The sequence below is a fragment of the Artibeus jamaicensis genome, unplaced genomic scaffold, assembly GCF_021234435.1.
Source record: "Artibeus jamaicensis isolate MK-2021 breed Jamaican fruit bat unplaced genomic scaffold, CSHL_Jam_final contig_233, whole genome shotgun sequence".
NCBI lineage: Eukaryota > Metazoa > Chordata > Mammalia > Chiroptera > Phyllostomidae > Artibeus > Artibeus jamaicensis.
Window position 1 is genome coordinate 44,180,112 of NW_026521486.1, and position 21,841 is coordinate 44,201,952.

Consider the following 21,841-nt stretch of genomic DNA (forward strand, 5'->3'; position numbering starts at 1 on the left):
CTGCTTTTAGCACAGAGCAGGTAAAAAAGTCACTACAGAAGGTCCACGTGAAGGATCAAAAGGTTTTACAACACTTGCATCCTAACATTATCTTTTCAGAAAGTTGACTTCATCCATTGTCTTGATTTTGAGTTACTGCAAAAGAAAACTGGCCCACTTATCTTAATGCTTCATGAGTTACTCTTGATGGCTGAAGATCACCCAATAAACAGTCTCCTACGATACTCCCGCAGACAGTATGAGAATCACCAAAGGAATCCACAAGGAAGTATCGTGAAACAGTGGAAACAACCATCTTCTGAATGTCACTTCAATATAAGTCTACTTACCCGACACAGGCCTTGAACGCAGATGTCATTAGTTTCAGTTCCACAAGGGGTGCCATCGGCAACCCTGTCCTTCAGCTGGTAGAAGTTAGTGGTTCCAGCAACCCGACAATAGAGTTTACAGCGATCTTTTATGGCAACTGCACACACACACACACACAAAAGTCAAATTTTTGTTGAGCAATAAAACAATTGTGTATTCCTATGTCTCTGGACAATACCCTCATCAAAAATATTCTGACTACTTACTCCCGCTGTACTTTGGAAGCCATCTCACGTTAGGAGGAAGACCATTGATGTTGAAGTGTTTACCATCGAAATCGGAGCACTGCTTCTCTCGAAAATCTTGCTTGCCTTTTGGACATGAATCAGTGTTACATGACCGAAATTTCATCCTGCGGCCCACACAGTACTTTCCTCCGTTTCTTGGCCTAGTCAAATTCATTACATTTTAAAGCACATCAGTACAACATTCTTTCGGCCATTTACTTCCAAAACTGCTCCATTCCTTTCCAGGGTGCCCCACTAATGCTGCGTATGGGACAGATGCAGCAGGGTGTTTAAGCAAGTCTATGGCTAATCAACTAAAAACACCCCTCTCCGTGGACACTGTGGCCAGGAGGGTGGAAATGGTACCTGCTCCATCCCTCAACTAACTAATAGGGAACTATGATGGGAATTTATCTTAAAACTTCAAAAAGTGGTTTGTTCATTTTCTGGGGGAAAAGAGACAGTGAGCCAAAGGTGATAACAAAGAAAGATAACACCATGTGAAATAAAAGAAGAAATATGGAAATACGAATGTGTCTTTGTCATATTTATCCTGTTTATCACTCAGTTCAAAGAGTTTCATGGTATCAAACCATATTCATCCATCTCTATTTCAATTTATGCTGGAAAATAACTTTCCTCGGCATTTTTTAATGCATAACTTAGTTATTCTAAAATTCAAATGAACTCAGATTTTATTTAGAATGTCATATTTCTACATTAAAAGTTCTTATTAATAGACTTTAAGTAAAACGTGTCATTACTGCTTACATATATATATATATATCATATAACAATAGAAACATTTAAAAACCTTTATGGAATCTCTAAATTCTTTTAAATAATATTGAGCGGAGATAAGCTTCAGTACTTATTCATGCTAAACACATGGATGGATCTATAACATAAGAAGCAAAGACAGAAAATATGACTTGTCAAATTACCAAAAAAAAAAAAAAACCCTGGTAATGAAAGTACATATTTTGACCAGGAGAGACAAAGCATAGTTAAAAGGCAAAAGTAGCTTTCGATAGAAACACAATTAAGTGTAAAAATACCATTACACTACTGTCATTATTTATAGCTATTTCTCAAATATGCAATAAATCAGGGGAAAATGGCTGTGTCTTAACTCAGATTCTAAAAATTACTATAAAAGTAATTTCAGAATTAAGGTCTGAAAAAAACTGTTTAGTTTTTTTTTAAGGTCTGAATCTACCAAGATATAACGTAATATGACTTAAAGTGTTCCGAAGTTTTCTGAATCTCAGAAACTTACAGACTGACCTCCAGTTTAGAAGTGAATGAAACTGATGTTTAGTTTCTGGTGCCTTGAGATAATCTTAATTTACAGTGACATAAAAAAGACATACTCGGGGCGGTTACAGAGTCTGGATGTGCTTTTGATTCCACCTCCACATGTTCTTGAACAAGAACTGTAAGGTCCCCATGGTCCCCATTCACCATCTACAGGACGTGTTTCCATTTCTTTGTTTACACATAGGCCATGGTGGCAATGCTACAAAAACAACACAAAAAGAAGTGATTCATGTACATCTAATTAGAATACCACAATAACTACAATAGCAGCATGAATGTCAATAGAACGAAATGTATACAATTTAAAGCAAAATGTTATTTCAGATGTGATTACATTTAGCACCATGCTCTGAATATTTACTGTATATCTACTGAGTTAACTAAGAAAACCTATGAAGTGCAAAAAGAATTAAAAATTCCCCTTGCCTTTGAGACTTAGTTTCTCTAGGGGAAGGAAGACCTACACACATGAAAACAAATTTAGTAAAATAAAGATTTTTTACAAAGGAGCAAATATTGGATTAATACAATATATGTCCATGCTTGCTGTTTTTGTGCAGTTATCTATCCTTTTCTCACTCTCTTGGCTAACTTTCTACTCTATTTCACCCAAAGTCTCAATAATCATTTTGTTTCTTATTTACACCAAGAAAATGGAAACTTAAAGAACCTGCTGCCATCTCCCAGTGCCCACGCTACCCACTGGTCAGCGTCTTTGCCCAGTACTTGGCCTTTCTGCCTCTTTGTACACATGAAAACTCCAGGATCCTAGCCACGGTCAACCCCTCCACCCACCCACGTACCAAGCACAGGCCTTCTCATTACTCAGAATGTCACTCAGCAATTCTCTCATCTCTCCTATAGCACCACTGTCCCCGTGAGCATTCAGAAGCTTTTGTAAGAGTTTACAGAGTAATTTTATGTTTACTAAAGGTAATAATTTAAAGATTAGCTTATATTTAAATTTTTCACTTTCATTGTTAACATGAAGTTTACCACCTTAACCACTTTCAAGTGTACAATTTGGTGGTATTAAGTACATTCATGCTGTTAATGTGCAACCATCTGTCCAAACTGAAATCTTCATCTTCCCAAACAAAAACTGTGTACCCACAAAATAATAATTCCTTATCCTCCCCTCCTCCCAGCCCCTGGCAACCACCATTCTATTTGGTTTCTGTGAATTGGACTACTCTAGATATATGTCATATAACTGAACTCATCCTGTATCTGTCTTTATGATTAGCTTATTTCACTTAGCATAATGTCTTCAAGGTTCACACACGGAGCATGTGCCAGAATTTCCTTCTTTTAAAAAGACAATCTAGGTGGTGGGCACACAATATAATACACACATAATGTGTCACAGAATTGTACACTTGAGATCTATAGGATCTTATTAACCAATGCCATGCCAATATGTTGAATTTAAAAGGAGGCTAAATAATTTCTTGCATGTATGTACCATATTTTGTTTACTCATTCATCTGTTGATGGACAGTTGGGTTGCTTCATCTCTTGGCCACTGTAAATAATGCTGCTATGAACATGAGCATATAAATATCTCTTCAAGGCCTTGCTCTCCATTCTTTTGGATATATACCCCAGAAGTGGTATTGTTGGGTCATATGATAATTTTATTTTTAATTTTTTGAGGAACTGCCAGTGTTTCTATAAGAAAATCTGGCTTACATTTTGGATGTCTTCTTTTATTTCATTTTGCTAGTTAATCACTTATCATTTTATACCAAAAAACAAATTTTTAGAAGGAGAAGACTGGTCCTTTACTAGAGACAGTTTAAAAATACTCCACTAGAATATTCTAGCCAACATATAAGCATATTCTTGTTTCTCCCACCAGAAATCAACAACTTTTCTTAGATCTCACTTTCCTCCCCAGCTGCTGTCCTGCTTCTCCTTGAAAGGGTTGTTTTTGTCCATTGTCTAACTCTCTGCCTACTTTTTTATAAACTCACTGTAGCCAAGCTTTTATACCCCAACCTCCATGAATCTGTTCATGTGTAAGTTTCCAGCAGCCATCCACAGTGTATTACCAATAGCCAGTTCTCAGTCTGTTTTCCTCGACTTAGAAATATATGATAGGGCTATTTATTATTCTCTTTTTCCATTTTTGTTGTTCTGCAATTACAGTTGTCCCATTCCTCCCCCAATACTCTCCTCGCTACTACCCACACCTCCCTCATTCAATCATCCCCTCCCCCTTTATACATGTTCCTTGACGACCCCTCCCCTTCTTTGCCCCGTTATCCTCCTCTACCCACTCTGGTCACTGTCAGTTTGATCTTAATTTCAATGTCTGGTTATATTTGGCTTGTTTGTTTTGCTGATTAGTTTCCACTTACAGGTGAGATCATATGGTATTTGTCTTTCACCGCCTGGCTTAGTTCCCACTTAGCATAATGCTCTATAGGTTATTCTTGATTCATCATTTTTCTTTTGGTTTCCAAGGCTCCATACTCTTGGTTTTCTTTCTTCTTTAATAATTACTACTTTACAGGGGTTTTTTTTTTGCTGTTCCTTCTTTCCAAATTCTTTTGTTTATCTTTTTTATTGTTTATACAATTACAATTGTTTCCAATTTGTCTCCCTTGCCCCACCTTCCACCTACCCCACATTCTTCCTTCAGTCAATCCCCATAACATTTTCCGTGTCCACGGGTCATGCATAAGTGTCCTTTGGTTAATCCCTTCACTATCTTTCACCCAGTGCCCCATCCTTACTCCCTTCTAGACACTGTCAGTCTTTTCTATGTATTTATGCTTCCACTTCTATTTATTCGTTTATTTTGTTCATTAGATTCCACATATAAATGAGACCATGTAGTATTTGTCTTTCATTGACTGGTTTATTTTGCTTAGCATAATATTCTCCAGATTCATCCATGCTGTCACAATAGGTAAGATTTTCTTTTTTTACTGCTGTGTAGTACTCCATCACATAAATACTGTAATGTTGCCAGGCTCAGGTCATGGCTCTCTATTCTTCTCTATCAATAATCACTCCCAGTTTAGATCTTTCTCTTGATCTACAAATTACATGGACAACTGCTTCCTCATCTTCATTTGAATGTCTAATAAACATTTCAAATATAGAAGCCCCAAATCAAACTCCTACCCTGCCCCCTCAAAATCTCTTGAGTTGATCTAATCATGCAGCAGCCCTTATTAAATCTTCCTTGAATGAATAAATCCTATAGACAAGTTTATTAGAAGGAAAAGTGCTCTGGGCCCTCCACTGGAACAAATCATTTGACATAAGAAGGCCACATTAGGAGTGCACAAAAACAGATTCTTAGAATAGAATGTACTAGGTACATGTCAATTTTGTTGGCATCTTCCAGAAATATTTCAATAATCCCTCCATGCACTCATGCACATGTGCATGAAAAATCAGAGCATGAAAAAGATAAAGTGTTATACTGTTCACCATTGAGTAAAAGATCCATTTAATACAGGATATTGCTAATGCAATATAAGAGCTCACTACTTTCAATTAATATAAAGGGGAATTTATACCTATTATGATCCACCTGCAGTTACCCCAAACACCACCACTGCTTTCAACCTACATGGGTTTTGAAGAAGGTTTCAGTACTTGTCACATTTATCTGAATCCTGACAAATCCATGCCTACCATAATGTCATTGGGGAGATATTCAAATGGATAATCATCACATGAAAAGATGCTTAAGATTGGTAATAATCAGGGAAATGCAAATTAAAACCACAGTGAAATTCCATGTTACAGCCACCAGAATAAATTTTGCTAAATCACTCACAATATCAAAAATTGGCAAGGAATGAAGGACAACTGGAACTTTCAGATATTTGGCAGGAGTCTAAAATGGTACACATATTTTGGAAAATTGTCTAGCACTCTCTCGGGAAGTTAAACATACACCTGCCCTATGACCCAGAAATTCTACTCCAGGGATTTACCTAAAAGAAATGCAAACATATGCCCATAAGGAGACCTGTACAAGGATGCTCACAGCAGCTTTGTTCGTAACAGCCAAAACCTGGAAATGATCCAAATATCCATCAACAAAAGACTCAGTAAACAAATTACGGTGCACTTGTACAGTTGAATTATACCACATCACAAAGGAATGAAGTACTGATGCATACAGTAATATGGATGAAACTTAAAAACATTATGTTGAGCCAAAGAAGCTTGACCTACTCTACTCCCCTCCCCAAAAGCTTATACTATATAGTTCCCTTGACACTAAAATCAAGAACAGAGAGACTAGTTCCCTTGACACTAAAATCAAGAACAGAGAGACTAATCTATGAAGATGGAAATATGGACAGGAGCTCTCTCTGGAGAGAAGGGAAATTGTCAACAAAGAGTCAAGACTGAACTTTCTCGACAGGGATGTTGGCTGTGTGTGCATCCACACTCAGTAAAACCTGTCAAGTTGCATGCTTAAGATAAGTGCATTTTACTCAGATATCTCAGTTTTTTAAATGTTTATGCCCAAACTGGACTCAGGTTGCTCAATGAATTAGTTACACACAGTGTGTATCTCTTAATAGTTATCAATATATCAGTTATTATTTTAGCCACATGAAATCAAGCCTGAATGTCCATGGGATAAAGTAACTTTAAAATTTGCTAAGGCATTCAGGCCCAATCCTAGATTTGAATCGGGTGAATATCTTTGGAGCAAATCTTCTTCCTAATATTCAGAGAGGTCTTTTTCTCTCTTACCCTCAGATCATCAATTACTCTCACAAATGCCACAGCTCCACCCCCCAAAATAGTTACAAGTACTAGTCACAAGAATTGAGAAAAAATTCTTTTTAATGATTAATTCTTACTCTCCAAATAGAAACTGTAAGTGAAGTTCAAATTTTAAAATTCAGTTCCAGCCCTGGCAGGTGTGCCTCTGTGGATTGAGCACCAGACTGCGAACCAAAGGACTGTTAGTCTGAGTCCCAGTCAGGGCACATGTCTGGGTTGCAGGCCAGGGTCCCAGTGGGGGACACTCGAGGGGCAACCACACAGTGATGTTTCTCTCTCCTCCCTCGTTTCCCCTCTCTAAAAATAAACGAAATCTTAAAAATAAAATTCAGTTCCATCTTAAATCCATAAACTGAAGAATTCCACTAGATTTTTGATTCAATGTGTATCTCAGCAACTGCAAAAACTGCTGAAACTCCAGATAAAACTTGAATTTGTGATGTGAATGAAATCCATGGAAAACATGCCCTTTGAAGGAAAAGTGAGACAAGGAAAGGGCAGCAGCTGGTACAAACATCTCAATAACACGAAAAGTGGTAGAGACATAAGTTCAACTAGGAAACTGAACTTCAAGTTTTTACTTTTGCCTAACGGGAACTTCGGCAGCACTAGCCGACACACTGCTGAGAAGTGTTCCTTTTGCACTGGTGTAGCTCAGAGGAGGCTAACAGACTAAAATGTATTCAGTACAGGTGACATTGGGTACCAAGGCCAAAATAACTTGCCTTCACGCTTGAGTACCAAATTCAGGGTGACTGCATCTTCACATACGGCACATGTCATTATCAAGGTGAGCCCTATCACTGGGCATGTCATGTTGGCAGATTTACAGAAGTTCATGAATGATGTTAGAATGGTAACGGTGTAGTATGGTAGGCAGTTTATTATAATATAATATGTATTTCAATATATGTTTAGAACTAATGAGAGCCAAAGGAGACACTTCAAACTTTCAGTTATGCTTAACTGAATTTTATGGGGAAAAATGTATGAAATGGTAACATCTTTGAATTTGGGAATTTTCTGAAATAGTAGGACCTTTGTGTCTATGCTCATTTTTAATAAAGACACTGTAATATACTTAAATAACTATATAAACATGTAATTATTTCATAATAACTATGACTTTAATATTCACCTGCTAGATCTTGAAAAATGGGTCATCATTTCGATTCACTAGACACCATAGTCCATAACAACAACAAAAAAACAAACACATGGCAATAACATTAAATCAATGAGCAGAACAAAAGGTCACAGCAAACGATGAAGAGTGCTGAAACTCAGAGCATCACATCCTCGGATAATCTGGACACAAGACTCACCCTTGGAGAAAACCTACCATCCCAGGACCGCAGCTGGTGCCGTCTGCCAGCGGCATGTGTTGCGTGCGGCAGCCCTTGTGAACTCCTTCTGCGCTCGTGCACCAGAGGCGCCTGCACTGCTTCTGCAGAGTAACACGGGGCAGGGGAGTGAGAGTAAAAGGCATGCCACAACCACCAGGTTCAAGATAATGCAGTTCAAACACTGATCTTACACAGTTGCCAGTTTCATGGTCAGAGCTGGAAATAATCAGCAAAATATCTTCACGAAGTAAGTTCTAGCCATTGATTTCCCTCTAAATATATAAAATAACAGTAGTTTTAAAAAAACTTTTAGATTTCTGTTATACATTGAACAATGGGAGAGATGAATTGGAGTGGAAATATTCAAAATTATGTGAGACATTTTTCTCTCTTTGCAAGACATTTCTCTAAAGGACTTTCTGTTGTGAGATGTTATTCACAAGGAGTTTCCAAAAAGCCCTCTTTGATCCAATGGTGGAATGTATGAATAATGCACATAGAAATACTGTATAATGTATACTGGTGTCCTGTTCTGTGAATATAATGCAGACTTTCAACTTTTGAACAAAGGGTTCTGAAGTTTTCACAAGAAATAAATCCATGGACGCTCACTGGAGCTATCCCCAAGATAATCCCTTTCTTTTTCTGAATTTAAATTCAAAGTTTATTTAGTGTCTAACTCAGGTAGGAAAAAGAAAGAAATGTATCTTTTATATAAAGAAAATAAGTAAGGTGAACCTTACATCCTCCCTAGCCCATGTTAAAAGGCTTATTAAAATTTGTGACCATAAACTTAAGCTTTTAGGAACAATATTCACTATGTGGAGTATGCTGTGTGTGTCCCTGCACCCACTGGTCAGTAACTTTCATTCATTCATTCAACAAGCAGTTACTCTATGGCACCTATTAAGTGGCAGATCTTTAACTGAACACTGGGCATGTATCTTTATTTAAATGAATAAATAAGGTTGCATTGCTGGCCCAACAATTCTTACCCCTACCCAACCTATGAGAAATTCTGAACATAGCTTAGACATAGTTTAATGCACACTTAAAAACAGGCACCAAATCTGACTCCTCTCGATTCAAATCTATATAAATTAAAATGCAGTCTTATATTTATGTGTCTCTTAATACAACTCATCATCAAAATACAAAAATGTCTTACCTCATTTTCTCCTCCATCCCCAAAATAATATCAATTGAAAGTAAATATTTAAATCCCTTTAATTTTTAAAACTTCTCTGTGGCTTTATTTCTAAATGGGACTACGTCACAGGATTTTGTGAGAGTTAGCAAAGATGATTTTTAAATACCCAACAAAGAGGGGGAAGGGGAAGGAATTTCAGGGAAAAAGGGGAAGGATTCACGGGAACAAGTATAAAGGACACATGGACAAAAACTAACCGGGGTGGAAATGGGAGGGAGGTGGGGAGCATGGGGGGGGGGGGCTGGGATGGGAGTAAAAGAGAAAACTGTACTTGAACAATAATTAAATTAAAAAAGAGAGAGGAAAAATAAATACCTAACACAGTACCTGCCACAGTTTGCCATTTTTTTACCTCTTTCTGACAAATAGCAAATTTTTCTAACACTTAGAACTTTTAAGATATATTTAGTTTGCCTTCTTTTCAAGAAAATATATAATTTTAAATAAATTCAAACTGCAACTTTATGGTAGTTTTCAAACAAAAGGACAAAGATTTTCTTACCAAATAGGGACACACTTGTGATCCAGGACCAAACATAAGTTCACACTGCTTGTTGACATCATACATTAATCCAGGAAGTTGAGAAGACAGGTCATAGATTCTTCCATTAGGTTTGTCAAGGAGGCAATCCCCGTGACCAGTACTGCACCAGTGGTGAAAAAGAAAATATTGTGAATATATAGAGATGCATACCAGTATAAGATTCTTTATCACCTTTTCTCTACTTCTACACTTCCAAAGAGAATATCAATATTTTTTATAATTTAAAACCCAGCTCAAATTAAAGTCAGTAAGAAACCCTCACTGTTTACAAAAAACTTCTTATATGTTTGCTCTTATCTGAGCCCCACTATGGCCTTGAAGGTACAATTTCTTTTTTAAAGAACCATGACAAATCCATCAGAATACAATTTATGAAACAGACATGCATGTGGTGACCATACTATACTTTTGGTCTATTGTGCTATCCGACAGTAACGCCTTACATCTAAAAGTCACAACGTAAAAACATTTTCAAATAATTTGAGAAAGTACATTTATAGCTCTAAACAACAACAAAACGAAGGACTTTCAAAAAGTAGTATTATGCCATCTCCACCTCAAAGAGGTTTTTCAAGAAAGGAGTATGATGCAGAGTCAGCGGCAGTGACTTGGGGACTGCGTTCTTGGTTCCACCACTTCCCAGGATGCGCGCCTGCGGACAAGTCACTTAATCGCCCTGGGCCCTAAGTCTCCACATCTGTACATTAAGAGTGATACTATCTACCTTGCAAATTGATGTTAGAGTACATGATCATATTTAAAAGTGGTAAATGGCAGGGAAAATGCTAGATATGAATTGCAACATGTCAAAAATTTTAGGAGTGAAATGCAAACAATTCTCTTCCCATGTTTTTAAACATCCATTTGTACAGTGAATGTAAGCTCAAATGTAAACAATAAAAAACTAAACAGAAATCAAACCCCATTAAGAGAACATACAAATTTCAAAGTTTATAATCTAATAAATGTTCAGTAATTGAACTAAAAGAACAGTAAGTCAGACTTACTCTAGGAATTCGGTGATATATTTCTGACTGCACTTGGACCAGGTCCAAGGACTCGTGTGGTAATTTAAAGTTGGGGCCATCACGTGATATTGATGTTTAATTCCGGTTTCCTTACATTTAAAACTATCATCATGGGGAACATTAAATCTAAAAATAAAAACAGACACTTAAAAAGGATACTAAAATATGTATACAACATTACTAACAGATCTCTTAAATTTGTATTATAATATAAAATGCAGGTAAGTCTGCTTACATCCAAATTCGTATTCTTGATCTCTTCACAAAGCATTATTCAACTAGGTTATCTTCACATTAAGAAGCACATAACCTCTGAGAAAGACTAGATGCTAATTTTGATCATTAGCAGTCTAAAAGGCATCTGAATCTAAACAATAAAATATTTGTATTCTCACTTACCTCCTCACAATATGAATAAAGCACTCATATAAAAATACTGGCAGTTTTCAACGTGCATATCTTAGATGTGTGGAAAGATTAGGTACAGGCAATACCACACTAAATTCCAGACCATTGATTATTGGTACAGTGTCAAAAGGGCTTCTTTAATCACTGATTCCATGTCAGTCTATGATGTCTACCTATATTATATGAAACAGCCTAAGTTGCTATCTATAATCAATAAATGATGATTAATAAACTAGAGTAATAAAAACATTCCTAAAAAGCAACCAAATCTTCACAAGAGCAATATTGAATAATTAGCTGATTGGCAACTGACCCTATGCATTCTTCTGAGGACCCAAATACAAACTTGCAGTTAAAAGGAATGTGGAAAGTACTTGGCAGGCTGGAGTGTGTTCTAAAGTCTGTCTTTTAAGTTCAACTACTTACCCGTATTCTAAAGACACCTAAGGAGTTTCTCGGGAAGAAAATTAATATCTAAGATGATGCACTCTGCAAGAACAGTCTTCTAAACCAGCAAATAGTGCTTTTCAGATGTCACTGCAGTGTGTCTGTGGCCCTAAATTATGCTCCTGATCCTAACCTCCCACTTGAGGAAAAAACTTAATCTGAGTGTGCGTCTTGCCCATGCTCATGAGATATAACCACACTAAAAGGGAACTGAAGAGGCAGTAGTTTAATAGAAATGATCTCCACTTGGAGTTATCCCAGTGGAATACTCTAATTCTGCCAAGGCATGACCAGGAAAAATAAAGGTAGTTAAACTAAGAGGCAAATCAAGACTCAATTCCTTGTCAGCCATTAACCAAGCAACCCCAGGAGAACTGGGAGTGCATCGGAATCACCATACGGAGGATGACTTTGTATAGAGGCTTCTGGCTTCCCATGGGGGCTCTACAGGTGCACAGGAAATCACGGCCTCCATCCTTACAGCACAGAGCCCCAGTAGGACTTTCAGTAATAGAGGAACAAATACATGAATCCCAACTTTTTACAATAAAAAACTATGGATCTGGGAGAAAAAAAACTTTTTCAATCTTTTAATTATTAAGAAATTCCCATGTGCCACCTTCTCTGCTAGGGCTCTGAGCTATAAGAGCAAGAAAGAAGTCGGTATTACAGCTATTTTTGGGAGTTGCCCATAAACAGGAGCCCCTATAGGCCCTCCCATAAGATGGTAGACAGTACCTGGTCATGTATAGGATAACAAGGTATAGAGGCCACAAGTGCTTGTCATGTAATCCAATACAGTAAATGAAATAAAAGAATTCCCAAGTTCTAGTTCTTTGCTTAGGCTGTTGATCTGTGCAGCCTGTCTGACCTAACACAAATCACAAAAGAGCCCGAGTTAGCATTTCAGAGATACAAATTACACTACAAATATTTTTAAGACATGAAGGCGCTAATTACTTGTTGAAGGCGGAATTTTAGGCACACTAAATAGAATGAATAGAAGACGTGTCCTGAGGTGCCAGACAGTACTTACACGTGCCCAAGCTCGTGGGCTATGGTGAAGGCAGCACTGAGTCCGTTCTCTTCACTGATAGAGCAGCTCCGTAAAGGATCGCACAAGGTACCTAATTCTGCTAAGCCTGAAAAATTTCACATTTGTATTTCATCAAAAGGGGAAATATCAAATCATAGAGGACTAAATTTTAAAGCATTTACCATTGGCATTACTACTTAGAAATGAATGCAAAGTTGGCTGTTAATGGTACATACATGTTTTATAAGGTAAAGACAAAAAATGACTTCTTTGCAGTTGAAGTCTTTTTAATAACTTCTTGGTCTCCTTTACTAAAGAAAATAATCCCCCCAAAATAGGGTGAGCAAATTAATTATCTTTAAAAAAGAAAAATAATATTTGTTGCAGGAAGGATAAACTTTTAGACCACATTTGTGTAGATTATAAGAAAAGCAATGAATAAAATTGGTAACAGAACAATTAATAAAAAATAACATGGGATACTATAATCTATGAATTTTCTTTAAATTTTAAAGTTTTAAGGCAAGATATAATTACCCAGTTACCACAATAATTAAATGAATTAATACAGGGTCGGGCAAAGGTAGGTTTACAGTTGCTCATATGGAAAGTACAATAATTAGTGCATATTAACCCAAGAACTAATTGTTTCACATGCATGTAAATCCATCTTTGCCCACCCTGTATATGTTACATGCTTATGACAAGAATTATTACAAGTGCTTAATTTTGTAACTATTTCAGCTCTCATTACCCTTGATTCAACAAAGAATAATAAAAACACTTTCATTTTCCTAATTTACGTTTGTAAATGTCACTATGATTTATGTGCATTGGGGTGGCTGAACACCACAAAAAACTAATGGGGACCAGGAGACCACCCACTTCCACATGATCCATCCAGAATGTCTATCATTAAATCAATTAAAACAATAGTAAGATGTGGCAGACATATTCATGCCTAACTTTTAGTATATGGATGTGACAACAGGGCATAGTTCATGTGAAAAATATGTTTCATGGATTCCTGTTAGATAAAACAGACCTAACAAAGCCAAAGAACAGTTTGCAGGAAGAGAATGAGGTCTGCTGCAGTATGAGTAGCAGGTGTCTGTTTCCACATGTGTAGAAGAGTAGTTTCTAAAGGGTCCTCTTAACACAAAGAAATTAGATTAACAAAATTACTTTTTAATGAATACTGACCTCACATGTTCTACAAGAATGGTCAAGTCCCCAAATCGAACACACACATTCTCTCTGTGCCCCCCTTTCATCCAACATGCATGCATACCCACACACATTTACACTTGAGATAAACCCTAAAGGGTAAGCAATAAATGATAAGGATAGAAGACACTCTGGAAGCAAACACTAATTAAAGCAATATGATCCAGGGCTAAGAGCTTGCTGGAGAAAACTGCAAGGTACAGGATCTGATGGTGATTTTCCACCTTAAGTCAGGGACTCTGGTCTGTAACCCCCTTTGGATAATAGCAAAACAACCCAACAAACAAAAACAGAAAATCCTCTCTGAAATAAGTACATTCTTTTTAAGCAGTTCACTCCTAATCTCATGGATTAATATTAAGTAAATATGAGCTCATAATCAAAGATAGCCAAACACACAAACAAGTCAACACAAGAGAAAGCAGAAACCACATATTTGGCCTTCAACTATTTAAGATACAGGAACTGTCAGAGGTGGATATAAAATTACTCCAAATGAAATGTTTGAGTAAACATGAAAGGCAATTAACAAATATGAGCAAATATAAAAAGAATGCAAACAAAATGAACACAGATTTTGAATAAGAACCAACCAGATTCTACTGAATGGAAAGATATCTTGAAATGGAAAATTTAGAGGATGGTTGAAATATCAAATTAGATGCAGCCAAAGACACAAATAATAAAATGCATGTTAGAGCTGCTTGGATGAATCATGAGGAAGAAAATGAAAGCATGGAATACAAATGAGAAGACCTAATACAGATATAATTGGGGTGCCATGAGAGAACAGATAGAATGTAAGGACAAGCAAAAAAATGAATGAGGATGGGAATCTTTTAACATTGAAGATACTAATCAATAGATAATAGGAAGCACAACATATCCCAAGCAGAATAAATAGAAAGAACTCTATATTAAGATATAATTTTAATAAAACTTTTATCCAAAACAAAGAGAGGATCTTATGGGCAGTCAGAAGAGCTGGCACATACAAAATTTACTGAACTGGCGCCCTCTTGTGGAAGAGCAAGGGACTGAGCACAGGCCCCCACAGTATGGATAAATTCAATCTTTTTGGTCTGGTAGCGGATTTGTGGCTATTCATTTTATTATTTTGCTTTTAATTTGCATGTAGGTTATTAAGCACTATTTTATATGAATCCATTTTGTATTATAAATTAAAACACTTTAAAATATGTCAAGCTTTGCACAGCAGTTGATATTTAGTAATTGACACATATTAGCTCTTATTATACTTTAAATTTTATAGAAGCACAATCAAATAATAGTGACAACTATAACCATTAAGACAGCTTATCAAAGTGATTAAAAGGTACAATAATCTAAACATCATCTTAAATAATTCAGTAAACAATTATGTAGGCTATATTTAATTTACAAAATAACTTACCTAATGTGTCGCATTTCTCTCGTGCTCCACAAATGTCTTCCCTTTAAAAAAAATTTTATTTTGAAGCATTTTCAGAAAATTATTTTTGCAACAAGTCAAAACAGGGATCAGAAGCTTTAACTAGTGCCACAAACTGACTTCTAAAATCCAGTTCTTAATAAGCTCTCAATGAGTTTAAACTGAGAGCTGCACAGATCAGTAAGCAATGGGTGATGTATAAAATGATTGCTGTAAATAGATGAAGCTTAACCAAGTTCACTGAAAAGCTAAGTGTATTTTCCACCTATCTGCCTCTACTTACACAGCATATATAACTTACTCTTTTCTTAATGTCTGAATGCCATTATGAGCCTCACTGACTATCCTCTGTTGCAAAATAATGATGTTCACAGATGTTACCAAGTTGCTTAAGTTTTTGCTTCTTCCTCACTTAGTCACTAGCCATTTAATTTGACAGTCCCTTGTCTCTTTCCTTATGGTCTCCTCTTATCACCCACTCTCCCTCCCATCTTTAAGCTGTATCTATCTATGGTCTTTGTTGCTTGGCTTCTCACTACAATCCAGGGCAGAACCATGGACATTGATAATAGAATACTGTGCATAAAATTAAGCCAATTCTGCTTTAGTTTTACAAAGGCATAAAGCACATGGACCACATGTCTCTAGATACATATGGACTAAAAGTTTTCATTTCAGGGTTCTTTTTTTTATTATTTTTCAAGTACAGTTTTCTGTCTATTTCTCCCATCCCAGCCCACCCCGCCCTGTGCTCTCCACCTCCCTCCCATTTCTACCACCTTAGTTGCTGTCCCTGTGTCCTTTATACTTCTTCCTCTAAATCCCTCCCCTTTTTTCCCTTAAATTCCCTCCCCTCTCCCCTCTGGTCACTGTCCCCCTGTTCTCTATTTCAGTGTCTTTGTTTTTATTTTGCTTGCTTGCTTGCTTGTTTGTTCATTTCAGGATTCTATAGAGCTGAGATTTCTCCACATTTCACCCTCAAGTGAGATAGATTTATTTCTTTTGCTCAAACAACTAACAAAATACACCCAACAAATCTAGAATCTAAATTTGCTGGTAGCATCAATGTTGCTGAAATGAAGGTATGAATTAATAATGTGTAGTGGTGCTTGCAAAGTGGATAATCTTTTATAATAGCAGAAGCTGTTTTTCAAATAATTAAGTTTGAGAAAAACCCTAGCAAAAGCAGCCTAGTAATTAAGACATGTACTGAGCATCAAAACAAAAAAAAAATAGATTTTTTAAGTAGAAGGACCACATTTATCCGACAATCAAATTTAAACTCTTCTTTCCAAGTGATTGAAAGACCAAGTGAGGAAATTAACAAAACCTGTTCTCAGCTTCCTAAGTTAAATTCAAAATATTTTCCTAATTCTCTTATTCTGCCACAAATATAATAAGGTGATTATTTTGTCTAGGTCATACCATTACTTAACAACCTAACACTGCTAATTGCCTAGGAATCAAGTAGTGGACTAGTCTGAAGGGATAGAAAAACGCTTTCATTTAATAAGACGTTTTGTAATACAACTTCTCATAGAACACTGCAGTCTAATATTGATAAAGAATTAAGGTAACAAGAAGAATCAGTGATCATACAGGAGAAGAAGTGTAAGTAAAACTGCAGTTAGAAGTGTTATGTTTCCCAAACTGTACCTAGTGATAAGAACAGCGGTATCATGATGGGAAGGGTGAGCATCGTCAAGAACATTCTGGGTTTGTTGCCACAAACAAAAGTTGCGTAATGTGGTAGCTGCATTAAAACTGATGACTGGTCCTTCCTGTGCAAAAAAGAAAAAGAAAAAAAGCCCAATTCAGTATTATGCAAAAACATTCCTGGTGTTTTTTTCCCTTGGAGCTTGTTAGGGTCCATGCAATTTATCAAGTAGCATTTTAACAGGCAAACTTAGCGGTATTCTCTCTCCATTGCATCCCACACACATTTTAGCAATATTTACAACACTGTGTTCCAAACTGAATCCAAGTAGACTTCTCAATATGACCATCCAGTATTTAGAATCAAAAACCTACCTTCTAAACATTAACTTATTTTAAATCTTTCAACCGAAGGTTTATAACATGAATTTCTAGATGTTTTCAAGCTTACATTCTTTAATTGTTTATTAACACTTGTGACTTCCTTGCTGTGATTTTATATCTATCACAACAGAAAAATCTTTCCAAATCAAGTTTTTTAAACATAAACTTTTATTGAAAGTATCTCATTTCTAGTAAGTTTCATAGTAGATATATATATATATATATATTTTTGTTTTCATGCCAGGAGCCTACTACAACTAAGATTACTAATTTTAGAACTTTTTTTACCTGTTCATTATGAATTACAATTAATTTTACAATTACTATGTTTATAAGATTTCCAATACTTGAGTCCTTGTAGATTGCTGCAACCTGCAAGGGTAAAAGAATGTAGGGTTAGATGTCTACAATGAATATTTCTTTTCAAAAGTAAATTGAAACCAGTCCAAGAGCATCAATTCTCCAACTTAGCTGCAGATTGGAGTCTCCGAGGGAGCTTTTCACAAATCCTGAAGCTCGGGCCACATCCTTTACCAATTAAGTTAGAATCTTGAGGGTTGAGAGACTCAGTCATCAATATCTTTTAAAATTCCTCAGAAATTTTTTTCTAATGATTCCAATGTGAAGCCAAATTTGAGAACCAGTATCCTAACCTTTGCTACTGCAGTTTGTCCATAACCAGCAGCATCCATATCACACGGAACGAGGCAAAATCTCAGGCCTCACTCTGGACTATTCAGTCAAAACTCCATATTTTAATACGATTTGAATATGCATCAGAGCTTGGAAAATACTTTCCTGGATGATTCAGCAAGAAATTCGCTTCATTCTGTGTCACAATCCATAATTTATGTGCCCACAATACTACATGATAAATACATACTTCCATCTATCCTTTTCTGGTAGAGTTTTACCTGATCTCTTCTGCCATGGTTGCATATTTCCAATTATAATTATGCTTATAATTTTTCATGTTTAGCACTACTGGAACCTGTGGAGATGGATTCATCCAGAATCGTATAAAGCCACAGAAGAGGTTATGGGTCACAACTTGGTTCCTAAGTCTCCAAAATTGGAGAATGCAGTCTATGAGGCCCTCAGCAAGGGCTCCATTTGTGACTCATAGTTAACGTGCTCTCCACCTCACTGATGCATAGCCTCTCCTTGCAGCTATCACGGGTGTTACAACTGCAGTAGGAGTGTCTTCCATGGCCAATGCCTGTGACTTGTACTCCTTTAGTGACTTAACTCTAAGGACCTAGACTACCTGTGCTTCAGAAACCTGGGTCACCTTATCCTGGACCCATGCCCGAACCAAGACAGCAATTACTTCATGAAGTGCTACTTTTTTTCAGTTATTTTAATAAGTATTCAGCATCTAGTCCGATGAATAACATACCTGCTTCTGCTGCTTCCAGCACCACACAGAGTACTACCAGGACCAGGGCCACCGCACCTCTGCAGGGTCAGCATGGGTTAACTAACACAGTCCTGTGCCTTCCCTATTGGTTTAGCCGTGCAGCCACAAACACAGGTTTATCATCTCTCCCTGGAATGATGCCTTTGGCCTTGGGGGTGGCATTTTTTTGGCAAGAGTGGTGGTCACCCAGTGGGTTTGAGAGGAGGTTAAGGTGGGGCCAATTAAATGATTGGTGATTTCAAACAGGTCTGTTAGCACTGCAGTATTGCTCCCTTTAAAATGGGAGCTGTGGAAATCTATAGCTGAATTGATAAATGTTCATTTTCCATGCAACTTTTAAAAATATATCTACTGCAGAAAACAAAGTATACCCATATTTGATTCTGTGAGTTTAGAAGTAGATGCTTTTCAAAGTCAAATTACAAGATAAACAGTGCCTCTCAAAGGTATGCACAAAGGCTTTCCCCCCTAAAGATAAGATGGTCATGAAGACCCCTTAGTCCCAGGTCATCTCACATTCACAGCACACCAGAGGAGAAAGCCAAAGCACTCTGAGTATCCAAATGGCTTCTTTCTCTACTCATTGCCCCCAAAGTGTTGACCACCAATGACAACCTGGATGTTATAATGTAAGCTATAAAACGTACAACCAAAAAATATTTACAGTTCCAGATGGAAACAGATGCTGCACCTTTACTGAAAAGTGACCAGACTGGAAATTGGAAACATATTCCCTGTGCCCTGATAGCATATTTTAAAATATGTCACTACAGCAAAATGTCCTTCAAGTCTAAGGAAAAATAATTCAATATCATTTATTATGCAATACAGATAATGTTATAAAGCATGGCCCTTAAGTTAAACAGACTCAGGTTCAAGTTCCAACAACCACTGTTGGATGATACCTACCCATCAGGCTGCCATGAGGGTTACGTGAAATGGTGCACAAAAGCCACTTACATTAGGGCTGGGTCATAGGCGTCAATGCTAGTTATTGTTAATACTACTTATAAAACTTTTTCAGAATAAAGGGCTTATGTTATATACAATGCTAGTTTCGGTTCATGTGTTTCAAATTAGTTAGCAGAGTACACCCAACTGCAAAGCAAAAGATCTGAGGGCAGCAGTTTCATTATTTGCTGAAATATGTATTAAATACCCACTGTCAAACACTGTGTGTGGTGCTCACAGATACAGAGATGAACATGGCATGATCTCTACCCCTAAACTTGCTTTTCTCAGGGTAAAAGATGCACATGGTTCGATATGAATAATTTTTTATATATGCACCCCACCAAAACCCCTCAGAACCTGATATTTTGTCTTTATATTAGAATGGTGTTTCTTTTAAAAAGTCATATCTTCATTTAATTGTATGCTCCTACTGTTTTACATATTGCCCTTTATCCTATATGTTTATACTCAATATATGTATTTTATTATATTTGAATGCTTAAAGATGCTATTTCTGAATAACTAAGCTTAATTGTGAATCAGATGAACCATCTCAAGGCTATAAAGGTATGTAATATTGTTTTATTACTATAATTACTGCAGTTGGGAGTGTTATGTATTAGAATTTTTATTGACCTTATTAAAATGTATTTAATCTTTTAATCTTTAAGTATGTGTTTCCCCAGTATATAGTGTTCATTTCATTTCTACTCAGGTTTCAAATAGTAAGCATTGGTTCATAGAGATTTAGTAAAAGGAATAGAAATGATATGAATTATATCGTTTAAATATTTTCAGGAAAATTCTAGGTATAATATACTTTATACATAGCATGAAAAATTATCACTATACTGACAAATCATTTTGAAATAATTTCTATATAGTTTCAACAAATGTTCATATATAACATTTAGAAGCTGCTTTCATTTTTTGTTTTTAGCCATTTTTTTAAATTAAGAGAACTGACATAAGATATATTAGTTTAGGTTGTGATATATATCTCAACATAATGAGATGTATGTATATTGCAAAATAAGTTTAGATAAAATCTATCATCACACAGTTTTTTTTTTCTTATGAGAACTTTCAGATCTATTCCCTTAACAACTTTCAAATGTACACCACAGTGTTGTTAACTATAGTCACCCTGCTGTACCTTACTTATATCCCCAGGAGTAATTTATCTTATAACCTTCAAAGTCATCTATTAGAAACTGATTTCATAAGTAAATAAATTTTGCTTACCAAGATCACTACTCTTGTCAGAAAGACCATTTGTTAAATTAGAAAATGATGACATTCTCCATATGTACAATGTCAATGGATGCAAAGAATAAAGAATAAGCAGTACACTGAGTTGAAGAAAGGAAAAGGTAACGTAAATGGTCATGAAGTGTGAAAGTATGTCATTGGTTTTTATTTTGGTGAGGTTGAAAATTTCCCCACTGTGGAGAACATCAGTAAAAGCAACACAACCAAAAGCAATAATGTTAAGTCAACGTAATGAAATGTAACATAAGTGAGGGTGTTTAGTTGATTAGTGCCATTAGATAATAGTAACTGTGTTTAATAAACAGGCCTGATCCCCGAGTATCACAGGATACTCAAGTTTACATGATTAACTCTGTAACACGGTGAACAGTGAAGTCAAACCCTTGTAAGCACCTTTGAGCGTGGAGGTCTCTGACAAATATTTCAAGGTTTGTTAAACAGTTAAGTCATTGATTATCAACATGAATTTGTTGAAGAAAGTAATTGCCTTACTTTATACATACTTTGGTGTTTGATAATGCATACATAAGTGCCATTTTAATGTGATAATGTCACCTAAATTCTCTAAGGATAGAAGTTTTGGAACAGCAAGTAATTGAACACCACTGCTCATTTAACACACTTACTTCATTAGATATACTCTACACCACAATTGCATTCTTCCCAGCTAATTTTGATGTTAATTCTAAAACCCTCTGTCTAGAGATCACTAAGCTATTTTTACAACATGAGTATAACACTAAAAAGTGAATTATTTCTCTATCATTTCTCTATCAATGCACTCAGACATTTGT

The 21,841-nt window shown here is 36.2% G+C and overlaps 1 protein-coding gene across 1 annotated transcript in view; it reads right to left on the reverse strand.

Annotated features, from left to right (window-relative positions):
• ADAMTS20 (ADAM metallopeptidase with thrombospondin type 1 motif 20) overlaps nt 1–21,841 on the reverse strand; it is a 165,952-nt gene that overhangs the window by 84,644 nt on the left and 59,467 nt on the right. The window contains exons 5-14 of the mRNA XM_037162336.2: nt 17,690–17,773; nt 17,018–17,142; nt 15,344–15,384; nt 12,703–12,808; nt 10,791–10,937; nt 9,742–9,883; nt 8,026–8,130; nt 1,970–2,115; nt 576–757; nt 330–466 (exon numbers count right to left, since the gene is read on the reverse strand). Coding sequence (XP_037018231.2) covers nt 330–466; nt 576–757; nt 1,970–2,115; nt 8,026–8,130; nt 9,742–9,883; nt 10,791–10,937; nt 12,703–12,808; nt 15,344–15,384; nt 17,018–17,142; nt 17,690–17,773 — 1,215 coding nt within the window. The remainder of the gene's footprint in view (nt 1–329; nt 467–575; nt 758–1,969; nt 2,116–8,025; nt 8,131–9,741; nt 9,884–10,790; nt 10,938–12,702; nt 12,809–15,343; nt 15,385–17,017; nt 17,143–17,689; nt 17,774–21,841) is intronic.